This window comes from Mastigoproctus giganteus, chromosome 8 (genome assembly GCF_048544385.1).
Source record: "Mastigoproctus giganteus isolate SK-2022 chromosome 8, ASM4854438v1, whole genome shotgun sequence".
NCBI lineage: Eukaryota > Metazoa > Arthropoda > Arachnida > Uropygi > Thelyphonidae > Mastigoproctus > Mastigoproctus giganteus.
The window spans coordinates 57,617,974-57,636,197 of NC_143582.1; the positions used below are offsets into that span (position 1 = coordinate 57,617,974).

General features: G+C 38.1%; 1 protein-coding gene across 1 annotated transcript in view; it reads left to right on the plus strand.

The window, feature by feature from the left end:
- The window catches only part of LOC150081549 (organic cation transporter protein-like), a 71,031-nt gene extending 54,809 nt beyond the window's left edge, over window positions 1-16,222 (plus strand). Inside the window, exons 7-10 of the mRNA XM_090380244.1 lie at window positions 141-355; window positions 3,197-3,378; window positions 9,275-9,414; window positions 16,111-16,222. Coding sequence (XP_090236370.1) covers window positions 141-355; window positions 3,197-3,378; window positions 9,275-9,414; window positions 16,111-16,222 — 649 coding nt within the window. The remainder of the gene's footprint in view (window positions 1-140; window positions 356-3,196; window positions 3,379-9,274; window positions 9,415-16,110) is intronic.
- The last annotated feature ends 2,002 nt before the right edge of the window (window positions 16,223-18,224 follow it).

Genomic DNA, 18,224 nt, shown 5'->3' on the forward strand with positions numbered 1-18,224 from the left:
CGCCCAAATCATGTCAGTTTAACATATGGAGCGAGTCATTTAGTCAAATCAATTAGTACCCATATTATGTCGTACCAAAACTTTGTGTTACAAACTTCAAAGAACAATAATAATCATAACATGCATTCATTCTATTTCAGGTTCGTGAACGCCATTGTGTACTATGGCCTTGCCCTCAATGTAGGAAACATTGGTGGAGAGTTCTTCCTCAATTTCTTTCTTTCCGGAATTGTAGAATTTCCAGCAAATATAATGTGCATTCTAGTTCTGAAGCACGTGGGACGCCGTATTCCCTTGATGGCTGTAATGGTCGCTGGGGGTGTGGCCTGCATATTGACAATTCCTATACCTGATAGTAAGTGCTTTTTTTTTTTTTAAATACCTATCTCTTATCTTCACTAAGAATATTATTCTGTATTAGCATTGCATAACTTTCTCCTCATATAGGAATAATTGATTATGCTGTTCTTTTCTCCTTAGTGGAACATTATAATAGTCAAATCAGAGGCCCAGTGAATCGGTCAGTTGTTATTGTAGTAGGATTTTAGGAGCATCTGTGACTAAGTTTATATTGCTCCGTGTATGCTGTCTGTAAATTGCGGGTGTTCTGTGGTCGATTTTCTATTTTGCTGGACGAAAATCTCGAGTTTTCGGGAGAGAAACCATGCTACCCTCGCCTGAAACCAACTAACTCAGCCATGTTGTGAAAAAGGCCCATAAAAATTCCTCACGTCATTGGCGGGACTCGAACTAGAGTCTTTTAAACCCGATGTGGGGAGGATGGCGTTCTGTCAACTGTGATACCCATGAGGGCAGTGAATCAAATTTTGCTGACTTAATTTGGATTGCTGACTAGACTGAGGAGCGCTGGTCAGTGTTACTCACTATTTTTTTTATATAAGTGAATAAAGCGACTAACCAGTCACTGTTAAGATGCATATGAGTTCAAAATTCTCACCGCATACCAGATTTTGTTAGGAGTATTGAGGTACGCAGAACTCTTTACAGCCATTTATGGTACGGGTAAAAATGGAAAAGTGAATCATCCAAACTATAAATGCTAATAAAGATAATCTTACAAAAATGCATATTATAGTATGTGAAAATACAACAACAGATGTGATAATAAGTCGTCGGAGACCGAGCCTATCCATTCACTACAAAGAGTGAGAAAATTAATTATTGGAAACGTCATGGCCAATAGAAGACGGGAGATAACACAACTATTGACTATCTCAAGAACATGCTGAAACAGACAGTGAGGAGGGGCGACTTAATGAGTCCCCTCTTCATTCCTTAATGATCTGACTAGAGAGGCAGTTGGCAGGACCAACAACTATCAGAAAACACGCTTCATAAAGCAATGAAAGTCACGGCCTATCTATGTGCAGAAAACGGAAGCCATGGGCATTACAACAGAGGAAGAACGTGATGTGGAGTGGTAGATCACGCTGCGAAGTTCAACCATCAAATGGATGCATTTGAGTGTGCCTATGTCCAAAGAACAATTTCACCCAGACTGTACTGCACCAACAATGAAGCTCAATGATAGTATGCGCCTTTTTCATGGGATTTGGGCTAATTACACTGGTTGCCATCAAAGAAACTGTCAATGAATCTGTATGATTGCAATAAAGATATAGTGTGATATTCTACACAATTCTGCCTTTTGTGCATTCTTTGAACAAGGGCCGCATTTGCATAAAATAATGCTTCACTGTATGATACAAATACTGACAGTACTATTTGACACGGTCTATATCATGCAGTACGGTCAGTAGAAAATTCGTTTGAAAAATAATGGTGAGTCTGCTTTTTCAGGTCCAGCGATCAGATTTAAATCCAAGTGAAGATATTTTGGGTCTTTGAACAACAATTCAGAGCCAGAACAACAGACTCCTAGTTATATAATTCAAACAGAGAACTATTCGCAGACTTACGAAAAGACTGTATCCAAATTCAGGAAGGAAAAATCATGCAACCCACGCCTGATACCGAAAAGTATATTGGGAAAAAAAAACCATAATGATTTATTGCGCCAGTTTCCATATATCAAAAGTTTGTTTAAAATATTCCCCAGAGATTAAAATTCTCTGGGGAATATTTTATACTAATATATTTTTAATTGATATTAAAAAAATTCTTTTTTCTAACCAGATCTTTTTGTTTTTAATTTAATCTATACATTAAGGTACGGTACATTTTTTATTTATTCAATTGATTGTTAGGCAATCGTCCGTTGTACAGCATGCAAGCCAGAGGGGTTATCATTCTAAACCAGCCGAATGTTGAGAGACTAGCATATCGGCTATTCAGGCCATAATTCATCGGCTCATACATATTCTTCCGAGGGGGTAGTACAGTATTGTGGTTATAATCACAGTCTTTTTCTCCCACACCGCATTTAAAAAGCCTCGGTTCGAATCCCGTCAACGACGCAAAGAGGTTTTATGATTTTTTTTTTACTCACTCAGTGGATTAGTTCGTCAGTTTCCGGTGTGGATAGAAAGGTTGGTTTACTGCCTCAGAGACTGGAGTTTTTCTTTCAGGAAAACAGGCAAATCGACCAGCGAATACATTCAATTTATGGACATATTACACATGGGCAGATGAGTTGGTTCCGGGTGTCCCTAATATGACAGTCACACAGATTTCATGTATTATATCTGTATTTACTGTATAAGTGTTCTTCAAGGCCAATTCCCATGTTTTGCAGGTTGAAAGACCTACAAAACTATTCACTACGCCTAAGATCGGCTATATCTCCCACTCGGAAGGCCTTTAAGAATTTCTCCTGAGTTTTCGAACTCAGACCTCTCGAAACAAGGGACGAGTGACGAAATTACTGCACTCCTACCAGGACCATATTTATGTTAATCACAAGTCACCGTTGGGCGTGTATGATTTGTTTCATTCCAACAGTGATGTCAATCATTCCATTTACTTAATTATAGGAAAATTCCATTAAATGGGTAGTAATTAAATATGACTTGCGCACTAAAACTATCAAAAATCCAATTCTTAACATTTTTTTGTCATTTGCGACAAAGAAAGAGAAGAATATCCTAGTATTTAAATTTAGAAATACAGAGAGTACTTAAGTATATGAAAGTACGATATATATTTATATGTATGTTTTTAATGAGCTTAAAATTTTTATCACTGTGCTCCTACCTATAGCTATTTCTTTCTTCAGGTTTGCTATGGCTGAGAGTGTCGCTGGCTTTGATCGGCAAGTTTTGTGTTGCGGCCTCATTTACAATTGCCTATATCTACTCGGCAGAAACCTTTCCAACAGTTGCTCGCAATATTGGTATTGGGTCCAGCTCTTTATGTGCCAGGATTGGCGGTATTGTGGCGCCTTTCACAAGAGAAATGGTAAGCTCAAGAAATTGTGAGTCAAATATAAGTAACAGAACAAAATTTCATACATGAAAATACAGAAAAACTCAGTTATTTCACAATAAACAGCGGTTCATCAGAAAGTGGCACTATACTCTCTCTCACTCTCACACTCATTTTAAGGGACTTGCTTTTATAAGCTAGCGTCAAGGAAACTAAGGCTATGTTTGTTGTGGGGTTTTAGGGGCATCGGGACTTAGGCCATATTACGCTGTATCTATTGTGCCTGTAAATTCGTGTATTCTGTGGTCGATTTACTTGTTAGCTGGACGAAAAACCCGAGTTTTTCCAGGAGAAAATATCATGCTAGCTCATCTGAGACTAACTAACTCAGCCATGTTGGGAAAACGGCCCACAAAATTTCCATTCCTCATGTCGACGGAATTCAAACTGATGTCTTTCCCATCCGGTGTGGGGACGACTGCGATTTCACGGGGACCAATGTTGTTGGGTTTCAGGCTCATCAGCAACTTATCAGATGTGAGATGCCATAATAGCGCTTTCGTTTGCAGACCTCCTTTCTAGCTGAGGACAATGTAAAAATACTAGTTGAGAACAAAACAAACTTTGAGACTTTCCAGACCTTTGCAGAATCGGTCTTTAAGAAACGACTTGAACTAAGAACTCAAATCCAAAATCGAATATAAACCTGACTGCTGAGAAGTTAATATATGTTTGTATCCCATTAAATATAAATAGAATGACTTGTTGTAAGATATGTAAATTTAATAGTATTGCTAGGATTTAGAGTTAAAATTCTATTATCCTTGTACAAATGTAAATTAGTTTATTCGCTAAGTTTATTGGAGTTTTCCAAATTGACTTGTATCTGCTGCTGCTGAGGCTTGGATATTCTTCCTTCTTTTTTTTTTTTTTTTTTTTTTTTGTTACTAGTTTCCAGGTTTGGGCAACCTGGGGATGGGATTGCTGGCACCCACCGGTATTGCACTATCTCCGGTGGGTGCGGGATTTGTGCACAAGGCACTAACGGTGACAGTAGACCCAGGCTTGGCTGCTTGTGCCTGGGGGTGGGCAGCGGCTGCCTAGGTATTGGCTGCTCCCTGGTGGCAAGGTGGACGTACGCAAGCGATAAAAAGCTTTGCAGAGTTTCTGCACCAACACAGACGTGCAAGGTGGAGATGGGCTTAGGCCTAGGAGCCACCCTTGATACAGGTAAGACACACACACATACACACACGTGTTCATATATAATATAGTATTTTATATATGTATAATGAGAATGCTAATGAATATAAAACTGTATATCTTCTTTGTAAGTTTTTGTATATAATTTGTAAATAACTGTGTGTACAAATAAATGGAAAAAAAAAAGACCTCCTTTGTTCTTCTTTAAAAAATTATGATATTAGGGTCACTCGTAAATGATTACATCGACTCATATATTTATTTTATCTGTAAACTGCGTGTGTTCTCTGGTCGATTTGTGTTTTGTTGACGAAAAACCCGAGTAGCCGGGGGTAAACCTTGCTATCTACGCCTGAGCCCAACTAACTCAACCACGGAGTGAAAGAAGCCGATTAAAGTTCCTCGCGTCATCAACGGGATTCGAACCCGGGCCTTTTCCACCCGGTGTGGAGATGACGGTGACGATACCACTGTGCTACCCTTGCAGACACCTCCCTTGTTCTGCAAACTGTCTTCCTTTCCCTGGCAATGGTGGGCAGAGTATAGGTCGCCCGACGGCTGCGTCAACCAGGACAGACTGCAGTTTGGCTCAACAGCAAGACGGAACCCTACGATGTCCTGTTATCAACCATCTCTTGAGGTTGCTGCAGCCACAGGTGCAAACATTTCCAACCGGACTGTGTTAAGAAGGCTCAATTCAAGTGGAATCTACGCAAGGAAGCCATTGGTTTGTATCCCATTAACCCCAAACCACGCAGAGATCGCCGAAACTGGTGCCATGCCATGACATGTGACTTTTAGCCTTGACGAATGGGGATACAGTTCTATTCTCTGATAAGCCCCGTTTTAGCTTACAAAGAGATTCTAAACGTTATCTCATCTGGAGACAACGAGAAAAGAGGTACCACCCTTACAACATCTGAGAATGAGACACTTACGGTGAATGCAGTGTTCTCATGTGGGGAGGAATAATGATCAACGGCCGCAACCCTTTATCGTAATTGGCAGAGGTACATAGTACAGATCCTCGAACCCTATGTGCAACGTTTTAGAGGTGCGGTAGGCTCAGATTATATTTTCATGCACGACAACGCCACTGCACATAGAGTTCAAGTAGTGGAGAAATATCTTGAAGCTGAACATACTGAACAAGTGGAGAAATATCTTGAAGCTGAACATATGACTCGAATCCCATCGATGAAGGGAGGAATTTTTATGGGTCCTTTTTCACAAAGTGGCTGAGTTAGTCGGTCTCAGCTGAGGGCAGCATGGTTTTTCCTCTTGGAAACTCGGATTTTTCGTCCAGCAAACAGCAAATCGACTTCAGAACACACGCAATTTACAGACAATATACATGGAGCAACATGGTCTTAGTCGCCGATGTTCCTGAACCCACAACAACAACAACATCAGCGGATTTAACGGCCGGCAAGGTTAACAAATGCTGAATGGGCAACTTCAAGACAAGGGCCTACCCCAAGTTCGGTGTTACAAGGCAGAATTTGTTTGAAATAATAAGTACAGTTTAGCTATTGTGATATCGCACTTATTTTTCCTAGAATGGCCGCAGATCTATAAGGATCATCTGAATGATTACGTTATGAAGAAATTTTCAGAAATCTGCATTTGTTGCCGTTTCTTCATGAATTTGGATATGCTGATTCCGAATATGATCTTAGCTTTTACATTGCATCAATAGTTTGCCCCAGAAATAAAGGAAAAGCAAACAAGTATACGTAATGACCTGAAGATGCGGGGAAGGCTTACTATGTTGCACAGGTAAGAAAGATAGGGTACGGCAAAGAAAGAAATAAACAACAGACTGTAGCACTACATGTTTCAGATCTAAATTAATAAAATATATGACATTAAGTAGATCTGTAATAGAGCAAATTTTGAAATTAAGACTCTTATACCATGTGTGAAAACATTGCACTGTAAACCATATCATCAATATAGTCTTCCCCTTATTTTAATTCAGTCTTATTTTTTTATTGTCATTAAGTTTAATTATTATATTTCTTTAAGTTAGTTTCCTTTTTAGCGTGCTTTGGTTTTAGTTTATTTGCATATTTGCCTAGCGTTTAGATTGGCCATTTGGTCGGAGTCGACATTAAGATTGGAATTTTGTCTCTTAATCTGCTTTACCTGCCTTAAACAGGACGCCTACCAAATTTAAGCACAAGTTCGTTCTTCTTTTTCCAGTAACGAAAATGTGAAATGTGTCTGAAACTCCAGAACAGTAATTTACACCCTATCCTAAGTTAATTCAAATTAAATCTCCTCTTGATTTTTTCAAACATTTAATAAATGGTAGTTTCCTTCCATTTGGGATAGAAGAGGCATCGTATAAGTCTCTCCCAGACAAATTACGCAGGTATGATTTGATAAATTCGAAATCATACAGAAGTCAAATTATTAAATTAATACTGTACTGGTATATTGTCAATTCTTATTTGTTTCGATATTATGATAAATACCGGTAAATTGTAGCAATACCAGCGAAAAAACGTGAAAAAAGAAACTGTGCTGTATGAATTGATTCACTCGAAGGATGAATCTGGAACTTTTTTCTTTCGTAGTACATTTGTATATCTCTCTATACATTAAAAAGGTTTTCCTCCTAGTGATATTTATTCGAGCCAATGGGAGAGGAGGGAGGGACCCGATATAGTACGTATATTTGTAAATAATTTAGTATTTTGTAATATTCTAAATATTTGTATAGTTTGTAAGTATTTTAGTAAAATATTTTAGTCCTGCCCTTTCGGATGCAACAATATTCTTCTTGCATTATGGAACCCGAAGCAAAAGTCCCTTTCCTAAGTGACCTACGTAAACACAGGTAAATAATTACATAGAGATATTTATTCCACCTTGAGAATGCCGCGTGGTGGCGTAGCCAATGGGAGAAGGGGGATGTACGTCACGTGGTATAAGTGGGGAGAGGCAACTGCGTCACTACAAATAAACAGGTAAATAATTACATAGGTAATTTCCTGATTAGGTATCGATCAGTGCGCTTCGACAGGTGTATCTTTTATGCAGAAAAGATTTGACTTACCCCGTCATACCTCTACATTTTATGTAGAAAAGGGTGTGCGGGGGTTGTCGAGCAAAGCGAGCAGGGGGGCGAAGCCCTAGTTTACATAAAAATTGTTTGTTTCCTATCGTATAATGTGCAATGTTGATATTAACTATCAAACTGTGATAACTCTATTGTTAAATAAATAAATGTATTTTTGATATTATATGCTATTATGTTGATATTATATTCTATTATTTTGTTTTTTATTTTAATTAATTTATTGTTATATTATTTTATAAATTTGTTTTAATTAATTAATTATTTTTATTTTCTGTTTTACTCATTTATACTGATTATAAACATAATGGGTAATAACTTATATCTATACTTATATTTGTATAACTGTCGAAAACAACTGTTTCAAATTTTAGTTTATTACTCATCAAGTGTAACCAATTATCAAGAGAGCGACCTTAGGATGCGTATTTAATGAATAAAAAAATAATTATATATATTCAAACATTAATTATATACATTTGAATGTAAAATAAAGTAATAATGTAGAATAACTTTTATTCTATTTTATTTAGAAAATTTTATTCATACAATAAACGGCACTCGTGTGCAGTATGTATCATTTTATGACGAGTTCCATGGGCATCACAGTCGGCTTATATGTACATGTGCTTTAAACTGTACTATGCAGAAATTGATGTGGGAGTCGGTCTCTAACGGACAACAGCAAACGATCGAGCGCTTAGCCCGTAATAAGCCAGATATGGACTGCACAAAAAATCTGTAAGGCCTTTTGGAGAGCTTACTGAACAAGGGGGTTCAAAAAGTTCGTACCCATACCTAGAAATAATAGCCCTAGAAAGGTGAAACTTCACAGGAACTTTATTTCTCCCATCTACTGACCAGTTGTTTACTGCTTTGATCATAGAAGTCCGTACTTTTTTGCCTGAAAACACGATTCCACTTCATTGATGATTTCCTGAGACGAATCAAAGAGGCGTCCACGCAATGGTTTCTTCATTTCTCGAAACAAGAAGAAGTCTAACGGTGCTAGGTCAGGAGAATAGGGTGGGTGCTGTAGTAGCACAAATCCAACAGTTGGCGAGGACATTGCTTCTGCAAAGGAGTCAGCAATCTTGGAATCCATCGTGCGGAGACCTTAGACATGTGCAGATGGTCATGTAAAATGATGTGGGCAGACCCATAACTAATTCCAACTGCATTTGCGATGAAATGAATTGTCACACGTTTGTCAGTCAGCACCAACTGCTTTGCAACCGTCTCACTGTCTGTGGATGTTGATGGCCTTCCTTCTCTTGGCTCATCAAAGACACTTGTAAACTCCTGTTTCCACTTTTTTACAGTGTCATAGGATGGACAATTCTGCCCATATACAGCTTTCATTTCTTCGTCAATTTCCTGAGCTTTCTTTCCCTGCAAATGCAGGAACTTGATCACTGCTCAATCACTGCACATGTTAGTTATTGAATATGTAGACAACTTATATTAAAAACGGAATCTTCCTACTGATGTTTTATCTGGGTCTGGGTACGAGTTTTTGATACCCACTCGTATTAAAAAAATTTATAATTTACAGGAAGTATTTTTGTGGGATCTGTAGTAAGGTAGTCGCACAATATTTGTTCCGCTATTCATGAAATTATTCAATTTCCTTTATTACAGGCCAAATATACACATATAGGAGTGGCAATGGGATTCTACGGCTTGTTATCTGTGTCAAGCGGACTTCTTGTATTGCTGATGCCAGAAACAAGGAACAGAATTGTTCCAGACACACTGGAACAAGCAGAACGGTCTGTCAGGTAAATTCTCACCGATTGCTATTTTTTAACCATGTACAGAATCCGTGAAAACTAAGGTACTGTACATAGAAGGATGAAAGGTTAATTCTCTTAAACGTAAGTTCCTTTAGTACGTTAGCCTACACAATTTTTTCAATGTTTTCAACTCCGGAAACACTTGTGAAACTCTATTTTCGAAATATATAAAAGCTGGCCCGTTGCATTTTGTTTTTCCACGTTTTGCTGTTCAACGGACATCACCAGAACAAATATCTGGTAAGAATGGGGACTGCCACATTGCGGAATACTTTTTTTTTAAGTTATAAACGGCTGTTTTGTTGTATCTGCTCTTCTACAAATAGTTGGCAACAAACTGTCAACATACATGACTGTGAAGCGTCGAATTTCCAAATCTTCAGTTTAAAATGGCCTGACATATGACATAAAAAAATGCACATCTCTCTCTCTCTCTCTCTCTCTCTCTCTCTCTCTCCTGCTATTTTAAATACTCACTTTTCTGTCTCGTACTAAATTACTCACTTCAATATCAATCATTGGGGCGTAAAGCTTACTCAGTGATTTCGATAGAGCGAATATCTATAGAAATCACTTTGCACAAACATCCATAAACTGGTGCATGCTCATGGCTCATTGTTGCACACGGATGGATCTAGGAGAGAGGTAGTTAGGATAAGTATCTTGACCTAAACATGTCTTTGCATTAATTAATTCAATAAATTTAATACTCGAACATGTCTGGATATGCATTAACATGTTTTACAATTTAATTCCAGACCACGCCCGAACACTGAGAACAGTGGATACCTGCCTAAACATTATAGATTGGTTCATCCCATCATATCTCATCAGAGATATGCATTCAGTCTCAATGATTTTTGATAAGCCCTCGCATCCATATGTATACTTTGTTTTGTAATGCTGTATTAATTACGTGATTGTGCATGAATAAATTCGAATTTTATTGGAAAACGGATATTTCAGATGTAAAATATTTTATCACGTACGATTAGGTTATTCATTTCACTGGAACTGTGTTTTATACAATGACTTCTTTACATAATTTAGTCTTGGTCTGCTGGAGCTGCCAGTTATAATTTAAGACATTATGCCATTCTTTTTGTTCAGAAGAATTCTGAAACCATAAAAGAAAAGTTCGCAGTGCCTGCTTCTCGTGTAATCCCCGTAGCTTTTATAACTTCAATATATATGGCAAAAATTGCCAATGAAGAGTTAGTAACGATGTTGGAATAATGTATGAATCTGTCTTTTAACACATTGACTAGCCTGTAAGATTTTGCACTGCATTCATGTTGGCACTCAGAATTTACAGCCCTAGCTTGTGTAATTAGAGCTGTGATCATATCTAGATTTGGCAGCAAAGGAATTATTATCCTGGATAGCCTCTCCCCGTATAAGGATTCCACAGATCACGTTACATCATTCCTGAATCGATGTTTCCGCTGCTTCTAAAGGACCGGTCTTTTGTATCGGTTCATCCCACGTAATGAGGTTTTGCATAAACTGCAGCATTTGATATGGGATGAACCAATCTATGATGTTTAGGCAGGTATCCACTGTTCTCAGTGTTCGGGCGTTGTCTAGCCTAGTCTGGAGATGGAATTAAATTGTAAAACACGGAGTCTTTATGAGCTGGCGGATATGCTGCATCTCCATCAAGACTGCCATGATCATGATGCGACATTGTGGTAGGAGGCTTAATTTCTATATGACTCAATATAGTAACCATAATTCTCCTCCTAAAAGGGTTTAATTGCATTTGGATATGCTGATCCCCATCTCAGCACTACATAAAAACGGTGGATAGGATATTAATTGTTTCCCATATTGCTTTGCAATATCTCTTTATTATTACAGAAGTTAATTATACTTATATACTGAAGATACCATCCATCCCCGTCCATCTGAGACTAGCAGCATGGGTAAAAGTTTTTCGATCTGATATCGAAATCTGAAATCTCAATGCGAATATATCATCCAGGTCTGAATGGTCCTTAAAGTTGGGACTTTGTGTGTTCAGAATTAGCAAAATCATGGGATAGTCTTTAATGAGATAAAACATTAGAGCACACTGGAATGGACAAATCACTCGTCCCAATATGCTCATCCTGAATGAGATAAGTCATTAGCTGACACAGATTAGCATTAACAAAATGAGTTGTCTGGGCAAAATTTGTATTACAATTGATAAGGTCTGAATTTTTAGGATGTTGGTTGTTCATCAAGACTGGATGGAATTATGGAAGTAAACAACAAATCCGATAACACTCCACCTTGCTGTGGTATACAATTTTCATTTCTCACACCGATATTTCCTCAGAGGTTCGGAGTCGGATTATATGATTCTTAGGCAAAAGAATTTAGGTAGAAGTTATCCGGTTGAGCCCATTTCAGAAATAGTTGATTATGCATTTATCGACTGTAGGTAGAGTACCAGATCTGGGCCAGTCCTTACTTCGAACAAATGAGAAATGAGGACCAGTAGCAATGTCTTTTAATAATTTTGGCACTCTTGAGGCATTAGATATTGGTGGGAAATGTGTTGCATTAGTCTTCGCGACTTTGGATGAGATTTTATTCGAGCGTAGATATTTCAGCATGAATTATAGCGCTCCATCGATTCCCCAGCACAAATGGAAGGCAGTGAGTTTGTGGCTTCTAATAGCCGTTACCCTGGCACGGTATGAACTGTTATCTGGTGTGGGGTCTGGTAGGTATAACTGATTTCAGCTGTAATGTTTGAATGTAAAAAAAAACTTTTTATTGCTAGCAACTTGAGCAACCTGAACAACTCACGAGACTTTTCCCATCCAATACTCTTAGCGCATATAATCAATTCCAAAAATCAACAAAGAAAAAAAATTATAACAAATATCAATTCCAGTCGACACAACTGCCAAAGCGTGCAATTAAAGTGCTCGGCAGAAGGTATTCAGTTGCAAATTCCACATCATAGCCGAGATTTTCAATCTTAAATGTAAACCAAATTTTACAGTCACTATTAGTTTTTTACGTCACAGCTTGTACCAAATCCCAATTAGACAGTTCATAAATTGAACTGTACAAGAAGCACGGTACTCGTTTTGGCTGGCAACATCTTTAGGCTTCATAAAGCAGCGCACACAGACAACAAGTGTTATCAAATGCACCAAGTCTTTTACATATTAGCATTAGCATTAGTAGAGGCATATGATGCAAGAAAGCAAGCTTATGCAGCATCAGCCAAAAAAAAAAAAAAAAAGCGCTCCCATTTCATCCCTCCGTTCGTTCCAAGTACCTGTCCAGCTCAGCCTTAAATTTATTTAGGCTATCAAATTATATAGATGTGCTAAAGGCAAACTTTCGCACATCTATCCTACATCTGCCTTTCCTCAATTTGAATTTATGTCCTTTCAAATGATTATTCTGAGCAAGAGGAAGAATCCCATCAGCATTGAGACATGCTCAAACCATTCAAGGCTTTATACACCTCAATCAGATCACCTCGCAGGTGCCTAGTCTCCAGACACTGTAATTTGCAAAATTTAAGCCTTTCTTCGTAAGAAGCAACCCTTTGTTCCATTCACAAATCTTGTTGCCCTTCTCTGTACTCGTTCCAACAATTCTACATCCTTCTTAAATGAGGCCTCCAGACCTGTATACAGTACTCAAGGTGTGGCCTGACCATTGCCTTATATAAGGGGAAATCACCTCCTTATCCCTGCTAAAAAAATTCCTGTATATCATTGACAAGACACTATGAGCTACCGTTGCGGACCGTTTGCACTGCTCAGAAAACTTCATATCTGACTGCACAATTACCCTCAGGTCCTTTTCGTTCTCTATCATCGTCAGTGTAGTACCACACATTTGATACACTCTGGAGTTGCTGCTTCACATATGTAGTACTTTACATTTGTCAATGTTAAACTTCATCTGCCACCTCTCAACCCATCTGCTCAACTTTTCTAGTAGAGTGGGATGGGGACGCGATTCGGATATTGAGTAGAGTGGGTATGCGATTCGGAGTGTATATGTGGAATCCACTCCCCTGATTCAAATACTTCAATGGCTAGTAGTGACTGTGCAGGTGTGACTCTGTCGTTCAGTTTTAAATCTACGTAACTTTGATAGCAGCGTTGGAGATGACCACAAGGATTATGAAAGGTGCGTCGAGTACGGAGATGCCAGAAATTTGGGAATGAAATGAGGCCCGTTACTTACAGTTATGCGAAAGTTGTGAGCCTTCTACTGTTTACTGTGGTTGATAACTTAGATATCTCTATTTCGCCATTTGGGTTGTCCGTATATGTGGAGGAATGTGATGTTTATGAAGGGCCGATTAAGTAGCCAGTACATATCGGCATAGATTTTTTTTTTTTTTTTTTTTTACTATCGGGTCTGTTGATGCCCAATTTTCTGGTGCATAGAGCACCGCAGGATAAATTACAGGCCTGAATATACATTCTATACATAAAGTCATAAATACATAAACCTTCTATACATGAAGAAGGTTTATGTATAGAAGGTGTATATATATGTATATTCTATACATAAACCTTCTATACATAAAGTCATTTATGTATAGAAGGTTTTGTGTGACGTACATCTACAGCTATACATTCTTGTTACTAGCAACTCGAAATGCTGATGAAATCTATGCTTTGGATCGAAAATAACCCTAAGGTCTGTGGCTGTTCACAATGGGGGTCTGGGCTCCACGGGGAGAGGTAGAATTTTGGCTGGTGATGGCTTTAAAGAGAATATCATCGTCTCAGATTTACTAGGGTTTAGCAGCAGCACAAACTGTTCAAGGTAGAAAGCTAACTCAGCGATCCTGTTATTTATAGAATTGGTAATTTTTGCTGGGTCAGCTTCTGGCAGGATGGAGGTCAGTAACTTGATGTCATCGGGGTACACCAAAATATCTTCATTGCGATCGATGAAAGATATAAGCCCTGCCGTGCAGAGCAATCCAGGGAAAACACCTCCTTACTCCGGCAGCTATTTTTGTTGTAGACTCTACCATGCCTTGAAGCGTGAAATGCCTCACACGATTCGAAAGTATCCAACGGAATGATCACAGCTGCTTCAACGCATGTTTCTGTCGTCAAGGAAATCTGTGACTAATAGTTGTCATAGTAGGCACATGATCACAACGTGGAGGAGGGAGGGGGGAAAGAAGAGCTTAGTAGTTATAACTGGATGAACAGTGGTCCGGATCGCAATAAGTTTCTGAAAGGCCAATCTGCATACATGGGACTGAGGAGAAAAGAAAAATCAAAATGATTATTACTCATTTGGTGGTTGATTAGAGGTATTTATAATGATCAGATGGACTATTTGGAAATGTTTATGTTTTTCATGATAAAGTGAAAGGTTAAAATCGCCCATGACAGTGTGTGCAGCAGACGGATGCAGGTTGGTAATAATCCAAATTGTGAAAACTGGTATTCTATATAATATTGGTGTAAATACGCCACAGAAAACTCTTAAACGAAAAAAAATACATTTATAGTTTGAAGGGGCATCAATTTATCTATATCTCATATTGTGCTCCTCCTTCACAACGAGTTGCCATGTATTGTAGTACCTCGAATAAGCAACGCTTCACTAAAAGAGAAGACTATTGTTACTTATTCTCGGTGGGCACCACCACCACCCAGACGGCACCGTTCAGAGCTTGCTGGCCCTTCATCGGTGGGTGGGAAGGCACCCTGGTATTGCAGACATTTTAACATTATCATGTACACCTTCTGGCATCTCTCATATTGTGTGATTATCTTCACAACTGGATTGTTATGTCTGCAACACCAGGGTACCTGCCCACCCACCGAAGAGAAGCCAACAAGCTTGGAAACGGTGCCGTCTGGGGGGAGCTTGATGGCCACTGAGTTTTCTCGAATAGGTAACAACAATCTTCTCTACTGGGGAAGCGTTGCCTATTCGAGGACTATATGAGCTTTGTGTGTGAGTCGAAGGAGCTGGGTTTCCTCGAATAGGTAACAACAATCTTCTCTACTGGGGAAGCATTGCCTATTTGAGGAATATATGAGCTTTGAGTGTGAGTTGAAGGAGCAACTGTCCCTTTCTTCCTTCTACGGTATTTCCTTCCTCTACCTCTCCTACTGTCACCTTCCTACATCTTTATCTCTTTTCTAATTCTAATAGGGATAGTATGAGGATAACCGAGAACTTTATCCCATACCATATTTCAAAACGGTGTCATCTGGGTGGTGGTGCCCACCGAGAATAAGTAACAATAGTCTTCTCTTTTAGTGAAGCGTTACTTATTCGAGGTACTGCAATAATAGCAACTCGTTGTGAAGGAAGAGCACAATATGAGATACAGATAAAATGATGCCTCTTCAAACTACAAATGTAGTTTTTTCGTTTAACAGTTTTCTATGGTGTATTTACACCAATATTATATAGAATATTTACACTCTTAAATATATGATGCTTTATTGCATCAATCTTCATTTTAACAAATCATGAAAACTAGTATTATATTATATGGACATTGATTCAAACTGCAGTTAATGCCCATGATGGAACACCTTTTTTTTTTTCTCTTCTCTGTACTTCTATTAGAATCCTTGTGTGCGTGTGTGTGCGCGCGCGGATATATTGCTATTTTAAAAATTATACTCGAGTCATATCGAATTATTTAATGATATGGCTTTTTTTTTAATATAGGTTAAGCATACGTAGAAGATCAACATCTCAGTCACAGCAGCATATAGACCGGATAGCACAATCTCATCAACATATAAACCAACATGCAGATCAGAAAGAGTCCATTGTATAGAATCACAAGGGGTATTCACTGGAAGCATCGCAACAAAACAGCATATCTCACAGTTGAAAACTTATCACATTCTCTCAGGTTACTGTCATTCATCGTAAGTCATCTGTATTGTAGTAAGTTTGAGCAGTGGATACCACAGACTGTTTTAACTGTCTAAAGGCTGAACGTATTTCCACAAATGACAGCCCTTTTAGTGAAAAAGTATGAAAAAAGAGGAGCTATTTAAGAAAAGAAAAATACGACTACAAAACGAATATATGAACAGATCTCAATCAAATGTCATTACACTATTTTGAGCTTTCCTCTCCTTTTCGTCTCCTGTGAAATATGCAGAACTTAATTAACTACATAAATTAAACGAAAAAAAGAGGAAATGGATAAAATCTTTTCAAAATTACGGTTTTAGTTTTTTAATATTCTGTAACATGGCGCTCATTTTTATTTATTTTTTTTTTTTATCAGCGTTAAGAAATTCATTTCAAATCACTTCTATTATTCAGGTGTGTAGTCTGGAAACAAAATGGATATTTGTTTTAAAACTATTTCTAATGTATTATTTGATGGGGGGAGTTAAAATAATATTAAGGTAAAAATATTATTTTAAAATATTATTTAGGAGACTTTCATTAAGAGATTTTTAATTTACATTTAGATGCCTATAGAGCTTGTTAGTCATCATTTAAACATTGAACTGAAGTGATAAACAATTTGGAATGGTGACGACAAAACGCTACACAGGGGAGTTGCTTGGTGTGGCATGGACTGCGCAGAATGCAAGCTGAACGACGTCTCTCAGTTCTTAAATGATGTACAGAAGAGAACAATCGTTGCTATACCTTACGGCCTCAAATATGCTCTACTGGAGCACTTTCTGGATGAAAGTGGTGGTTATCTCTGTCAGAATAACTACTTCCATCTTGATAATAGTAGCCACTACAAGAGAGGCAGGGAACTGTTGTGAAAGGATATGCACAGAGCTCTACAAGCTGCCGTACCGCTCAAGTATTTGGTTCACGTGTGCTAGTGGGCCTAGCGTTTACCATCTCCAATAGATATGGTGAGGTACGTGGCTTTATCATTATCATCAACATCATCATTGGTCTCATCATTCCTGTTAGAGATGATGAGGACCACGGCTTCGAGTTGTTATCTCCACATAATGTTTCTGTCATTCACATGTTGTAAGTGGAACCTCAGTTCATCAGACTGGACAATCCATTTTAGATCCTCCAGCTTTATCATTCATAATCCTGGCGTTTCCTTCTGTTCCAGGCGGAAAAGGTACTGATATTGCCAAATGATGCAAGGAAGCAAGGTTACAATGCATCAGCCTAAAATAAATAAAATGAAACAAATAAATAAAACTGAAATTAAATTAACAAAAATAAAGTGATGTCATCTCCTCTCCTTTCATTTTCCTATTGCTTTCAAATATTTATCCAGTTCCCTCTGTAATTTAAATAAACTTCCAACATCCACAAGAGTAGGTGAGAATAATTTTCCCACAGACTCTTTGACTAAAGGGAAAAAAAATTCAGACATTCAATCTATAATCATTCCTTCACAATCTAAACTTCTGACCTCTTATGCAAGTTATGTCACATGACTAAGCATAAAAGTTCTCAGACATATAGTTTACTCAAACTTTTCAAGGTCTCGATCAGGTCATTCTGCAGTAACTTGATTTCCAAACAATGTAGCTTACAATACTCAGGTCTCTCATGATGAGGATACACCTTTGTACCCTTAACTGCTCTCGTTCTTCTTTCCTAAAATGGAGTCACCAAGCCTGTACGCAACATTAAAGAATCTGCTTAATCTTTTGCTTTGTATAATTAAGCAATCACCACGTAATTTCTACTGGCAACGTTCCTATATATCATTGACAAAATCCCATATGCTTCTCCTTGCAGCCGGTCTATGCTCTTCAGAAAACTTCAGGTCAGATTGTATAGTTACTCCCAAGCCCATTTCATCTATGCTGTTCAGAAAAGTTTGTCAG